Raw genomic sequence first — 6,513 nt, forward strand, 5'->3', positions numbered from 1 at the left:
TGTCCCCATGTCCCCATGTCCCCGTGTCCCCCTGTCCCCGTGTCCCCATGTCCCTGTGTCCCCATGTCCCTGTGTCCCCATGTCCCTGTGCCCCCTATGCCCCATGCCCCCATGTCCCTGTGCGCCCCGTGTCCCCGTGTCCCCGTTACCGTAACAGGTGTCGTCCCAGGCGCCGGGGGCCGCGGCGCAGAGGTGCAGCGGGGCCGGGGGGGCCATGGGGCAGCCGGGGGGGCAGCCCGGGAGCTGCTGTGGGGGCAGAGAGCAGCGTCACCACAGGGTCTGCGCCCAGTGTCACCACGGGGTCAGCGCCCAATGTCACCACGGGGTCAGCGCCCAATGTCACCACAGGGCCAGCACCGGGTGTCACTGCAGGATCAGTGCCCGGTGTCACCCCAGGGTCAGCGCACAGTGTCACCATGGGGCAGTGCCCAGTGTCACCGTGGGGCCAGCACCGGGTGTCACCAAGGGGCAGTGACCAGTGTCACTGTGGGGCTGGCGCCCGGTATCACAGCGGGGTCAGTGCCCCGTGTCACCGTGGGGCCAGTGCCCGGTGTCAGCACGGGGCCAGCACTGGGTGTCACTGCAGGGCCAGTGCCCAGTGTCACTGCCGGGTGAGCGCTGGGCATCACTGCGGGGACACTCGTGGTGGCTCCCGAACGTCCCCCGCCTGGGCACGGAGCTGCCCRGGAGCGCTCAGGGCAGCTGCACAAAGCAGGAAAACGGGAGCATCCCGGAGACTATCCCATGGAGCATCCCATGGGAGTGTCCAGGAGAGCAACCCRGGAGGGTGTCCTGGGAGAGCGTCCTGAAAGAGCAGCTCCCGGACATGAGCATCCAGGGAGAGCACCCTGGGAGAGCACCCAGGACAGCATCCCAGCCTCTGCGGGGAGAAGAGCATCCCGGGATAGCATCCCATGAGGGCATCCCATGAGGGCATCCCATGAGAGCATCGCATGGGAGCGTCCCACGAGAGCAACCCAGGAAGGTGTCCTGGGAGAGCGTCCCAAAAGAGCAGCTCCCCTACGTGAGCATCCCAGGACAGCATCCCATCATGGCATCCCATGAGGGCATCCCAGGACAGGATTCCCAGGAGACCACCCAGGAGAGCACCCCGGAGAGCATCCCGGCTTCTGCCGGGAGAGGAGCCTGGGACAGCATCCCRKGASAGCATCCCATGAGRGCATCCCAKGASAGCATCCCAGGACAGCATCCCGGGAGAGCACTCGGGAAAGCATCCCAGCTTCTGCTGGGAAAGGAGCCTGGGACAGCATCCCGGGACAGCATCCCATGAGGACATCCTGGGAAAGCATCCCCCAAGAGTAACCCTGGATAGTGTCCCAGGGCAGCATCCCAGGGGAGCATCCTGGAATGCACCTCAGGGGAGGATCTCGCTAGAGTATCCCAGGACAGTGTCCTGGACCAGCACCTCAGGGGACGCCCGGCAGATCCTGACACGTGCACGGTGGCCCTGGTGCTGCGGGGCTGTGCACAGTGGCCCTGGTGCTGCCAGGTTCTGCATGGTGGCCCTGGTGCCACTGGGCTGTGCACGGTGGCCCTGGTGCTGTCAGGTTCTGCACAGTGGCCCTGGTGGTGCCAGGCTCTGCACGGTGGCCCTGGTGCTGTCAGGCTCTGCACAGTGGCCCTGGTGGTGCCAGGCTCTGTGCAGTGGCCCTGGTGCTGCAGTGCCCTGCACGGTGGCCCTGGTGCTGTCAGGTTCTGCACAGTGGCCCTGGTGGCGCCAGGCTCTGCACGGTGGCCCTGGTGCCGCTGGGCCCTGCGCGGTGGCCGGGCCGCGGTCCCTGTCCTACCTGTGCGGGGACGGGCGCAGCGGGCGGGCGGAAGGCGGCGGGGGCCGGCGGGGCCGCGGCCATGGCGGGAAGGAGCCACTCGCACCAGGTTCCTGCGGGGACCGCGCGGCCTCAGCTCCGCTCCCGCCATGTCCCCGGTGTCCCCGAGCCCCCGCGCGCGGCCTCACCTCCGCTCCCGGCCTCACCTCCRCTCCSGGCCTCCAGCCGCTGCTTGGCCTCGCGGCGCCACTTGGCTCTTCTGTTGGAGAACCAAACCTGGGCGAGGAGCAGCGGGATGAGCCACGTGTGCCCGTGCCGGCTCCCGTGCCGCTTCCCCGGCACCAAAGGGCGCTGCCAAAGCCCCTTTGCAGCACTGGCCTTTCCGTGCCCGGCTGCTGCAGAGCTGCGGCCGGAACGGGCTGCACTGCGCGCATGCAGCCCCATGTCCCTTACCCTGATGGTGGCATCCGGGAGCTGTGTGGCGCTGGCCAGCCGCTCCCGGGCGCGCGTGTCCGGGTACTGCCCCCTGCGGAACTCTGCAAGGGGCGGCGGGATGAGCGCTGGGCGCRGAAGGGACGGGGGGTGCCCGGCGCCCCGGCGCGAGCCCGTCACCTTCCTCCAGCTCCCGCGCCTGCTGCCTGGAGAAGACGGTCCTGCCGCGGTGCCGCGGCGCCGGCGGCTCCAAGCTCCTCGCCGGGCACGCGGTCCCCGCGGGGACGTCGGCTTCGGGTCCGTTTGGAGAGCAGCAGCCTGTGGGACCAGGATGGAGATGGGGAGAGGGGGTCCCAGGCGGTCAGGGGACACTTCGGCTGGCACCGGCTGTGTGCATGTGCAAGCACAGGTGCATGTGTGTGTGCATGTCCGTGTGCGTGCACGCAAGCATGTAGGCATGCAAACATGTGGGCAAGTATGTGTGTGCAGGCATGTCTTCGTGTGTATGCAAGCATGCCAGCATGCAAGCATTCAGGTGTATGTATGTGCAAGCACGTGGGTGCATGCATGTGGGCATGCATGCATGCATACATGTGCATGTACAAGCACATGCGTGTGCATGCGCACGTGTTCAGCTGGTAGCAGGACCCCCCTGCACCCTGCGGGCCCCCTTGGTGCCCCCAGCCCCGCTCCCCGGTGCCACCCCGGCCCAGCTCACCTGGCAGCAGCGGCTCCCCAGCAAAGGGCAGCAGCTGCAGGCGGCTCTGCAGGTTCCTCAGCACCCGGTTGATGGAGGAGACCTGGGCAGGAGACAGGGGGCTGTGCCCCATGGGGGACCCCGGCGCCGGCCGCGGCTCACCGGGGCGGTCACCGGGGCCACGCAGGGTGCCCTGTCCCCGTGTCCCCCCCAGGGCCGCCCGGCGCTGCCGCGGGACTCACGCTGGGCGCGCGGCCGCCGGCGCAGACGCCCTCGGCCTGCAGCTTGCAGCGGATCTCGCGGGCGAAGAGCGACGGCTGCTGCCGCTTGAGCTGCGCGATCCTGGCCACCACGGCCGGGGTGGCGGCGCGCGGCCGGCTGCCCCCCATCGCCTTGGGCCCCACGGCTCCCGTGCGGTAGAAGCGGCCCAGGATCTTGCTGACACAGCCCGTGGAGACCTGCGGCAGCGAGAGAGCTGCACCCGTCCCCATCCTCATCCTTGTCCCCATCCCCATCCTCATCCCTGTCCCCATCACTGTCCACATCTGCATCCTCATCCTCGTTCCCTTCCCTATCCCTGTCCCCATCAGTGTTCCCATCTCCGTCCCCGTCTCCATCCCCATCCCTGTCGCTGTCCCTATCCCCATCCCTGTCCTCATCCCCATCCCGTCCCCATCCCTGTTTCCATTCCCATCCCCATGCTTGTCCCCATCCCCATCCCTGTCCTCATCCCCATCCCCATCTCTCTTCTCATCTCCATCCCAGTTCTCATCCCCATCACTGTCCCCATCTCCATCCCTGTCTCCATCCCCATCCCTGTTGCTGTCCCTATTCCCATCCCTGTCCTCATCCCCATCCCATCCCCATCTCTGCTTCCTTTCCCATCCCCATCCTTGTCCCCATTCCTGTCCTCATCCCCATCCCCATCTCTGTTCTCATCCCCATCCCAGTTTTCATCCCTGTTCCCATCACTGTCCCCATCTCCATCCCTGTCTTCATCCCCATCCCTGTTCCTGTCCCTATCCCCATCTCTGTCCTCATATCCATCCCCGTCCCCATCCCTGTTTCCATCCCCATCTCTGTTCTCATTCCCATCCCAGTTCTCATTCCCGTCCCCATCCCTGTCCCCATCCCTGTCCCTGTCTCCATCCCCATCCCTATCCCCATCACTGTCCACATCCTCATCCTCGTCCCCATCCCCAGCCCTGTTCCTGTCCCTGTCCGTATCCCCATCCCAGTCCTCATGTCCATCCCCATCCCTGTCTCCATTCCCATCCCTGTCGTTGTCCCCATTCGCACCCCCATCCCCATCCCTTTGTCCATCCCCATCCCTATCCTTGTCCCCATCCCCGTGCCCATGCCCGTGCCCATGCCCGTGCCCGCACACCTGCAGGCAGCGGGAGATGGCCGCCGTGCGCATGCCGCGCGCTGCCAGCTCCACGATCCTCTGCCTCTTGCACACGGGCAGTGGGCGGCCGTTCACGAAGAGCCCCCCGAGCTGGTTGACGCCGCTGGGCCCTGGGGGGCCCGTGGGCCACGTGAGGGGGATGCCAGGGCCAGTGGAGGGGACCCCAAGGACAGGGAGGGGACACGGGTGGCCCGGGGCTCGTGGCAGCGCTCACCTTGGTGCTCCATGGTGGCAGCTCCGCGGCGCGGGGGCTTCTTGGCACCTGGGTAGGGGGACAGGTTGGGAAGCGTGGCCGGGACTCGGCCACCCACCCTGGTCACCAGGAGCGCCCAAGGCGGGAGGGGACACCCAGGGGTGCTGGGGACACCCTCCGGAGCACCCCAGCCCCTAAGGGCAGTGACAGAAATGGGGGGAAGCTCTGCAGAGTCTGGGGGCTGCGGGAGGAAGAGGAGGGTTCCCGGGGGCAGCTCGGAAGCCAGTGCAGGACTCGGCCTCCTGCYGTCCCCACTGTCCCCAGCCACTCCAGCCTCCTCTGGGTTTCTCTTTGCTCTAAACCAGGGGTCGGTCCTTGTGCTCCCTACATGGGTGTCGGTCACACACTGACCCCCACAAAGCCCTTGGGCCTCAGTGTGAGAAACGGCCACAAGAAGCAGCTTGTCCCACAGCTGGAGACCCTCCACCTGCCCTCACTCCTGACTCGGGGCAAAATCACAGCTGAATTTGGGGGCAAAATCATGGCTGAATTTGGGGGCAAAATCACAGCATCGCACATGAGCACAAGTCCTTGCCCAAGCCCAGAGCTCGCTTCGCTTGTCACAGACCTCCCCTTGCTCTGCATCCTGGTGCCCTCCTGCCAAGCACGTGCACACGGGTGCCACAATGTCCTGCCCCTGGTGCCAGGGAAACCACCATGGGAACCCCAGCAAAGAGCAAAACAGAGGGGCCAAAGGTGCCCCTGTCTCCTTGTCACTCTGCATCTCCTGCCCGTGGTGCCCAAGGGTGAATATCTCCCTGGAAGCACAAGGTGCAGGAGCAGGGACTACCCTGGAGCCTGTCACCCCTAGGAGCCCAAGGGGACATGGGGAGCACAGGGTCTCCTAGAAGAGCCTCAGAGGCTGCAGCAGGCACCAGAAGTTGCGGCACCATCTCCCAGAGCTGCATGGAAGAGGCTGGAAAGCAGCATCCTCGTTTCCCTGCACACACAGCACTGTCCAGCCTGGAGCCTGTGGCTAAGGCAGGACATTTGGTGGGCAAACCAAATCCCTGTGGGCCAACAGGAGGATGCGACACACGGGAGCGGGACAAAAGAGCCAGCCCAGGAGTGCGAGCGTGGGCGTCCCCATGGGCACCCAATTCCTTGGGGCTTCTGCAGCCAGTGCTGCCTGTTCAGCAGCCCAGGGCTCAGCGGGTGCAGTCGGGGCCACCCGGTGCCCTCCCAGCCCCTGGGGACACCCGGGAAGGGCCCAGGAGGGCAGCTTGGCTTTTGTGCCGTGTGCGGAGGAGCGGGATGGGCTCGGAGTGGGGCAGAGCCACATGAGTCCCCTCAGCCCTAAGGGACTTGCATGCAGCGGGGGGTCCACGTGGCCACGCAGCAGTGCAGGGGGCGGCTGCAGCAGCGCGCTGAGCACAGGGCTGCATGCGGAGCGGGGCGCGAGCTGCACGTGTGCACGTCTCCATGCACTCCTGTGCGCACGTGTGCCTGTGAGTGCCCGCCATGCACAGCTCCTCGCTTGCATGCTGATGCATGCACTGGTGCACGCGTGTGCCCCTCTGTGCGTGTGTGTGCGTGGAGCCCTCCCATGAGCGCAGGGGCTGAGGTGGGGACGGAACCGGGGCCGGTACCTGTGGGCGCTGCCGTGGCCGAGAGCCGGGACTGGAGCCGAGCCGAGCGGGGCCGCTCTGGGTGCGCGCCGGCTGCGAGCTGGGTGCGCTCTGGGTGCGCGCCGGGTGCGCTCTGGGTGCGCACCGCTCCGCGTCGCGCCGGGCGGCAGCTGGGCCGTGATGTCACGGGGCAGGAGGAAGAGGAGGCAGGGGAGGAGGGGGCCGGCCCACCCCTGCCGCCGCCCGGCCCGGCCCGGCCCGGCCCGGGGGCTCGAGCCCGCCTGCAGACAGCTGGCGGTCGCCGCCTTCCTCCTGGGTGCATAAATAGCCCGCGGGAGAAGCACCCGGGGAATTCGGTGCCTGGGGCT

At 67.2% G+C, this 6,513-nt stretch overlaps 1 protein-coding gene across 1 annotated transcript; it reads right to left on the reverse strand.

Moving 5' to 3' along the window:
* Nucleotides 1-625: 625 nt before the first annotated feature.
* Nucleotides 626-4,551, reverse strand: PAX4 (paired box 4). Its single transcript, XM_026046526.1, has 8 exons — nt 4,539-4,551; nt 4,304-4,434; nt 3,159-3,374; nt 2,938-3,019; nt 2,400-2,537; nt 2,241-2,323; nt 1,994-2,063; nt 626-702 (listed from the first exon to the last, which is right to left on the reverse strand). The coding sequence occupies exons 1-8, from the start codon at nt 4,549-4,551 to the stop codon at nt 626-628; spliced, it is 810 nt and encodes a 269-aa protein (XP_025902311.1).
* Nucleotides 4,552-6,513: the final 1,962 nt, after the last annotated feature.

The sequence above is a fragment of the Nothoprocta perdicaria genome, unplaced genomic scaffold (genome assembly GCF_003342845.1).
Source record: "Nothoprocta perdicaria isolate Ctin4 unplaced genomic scaffold, notPer1 scaffold_447, whole genome shotgun sequence".
In the NCBI taxonomy this organism is placed as follows: Eukaryota; Metazoa; Chordata; class Aves; order Tinamiformes; family Tinamidae; genus Nothoprocta; species Nothoprocta perdicaria.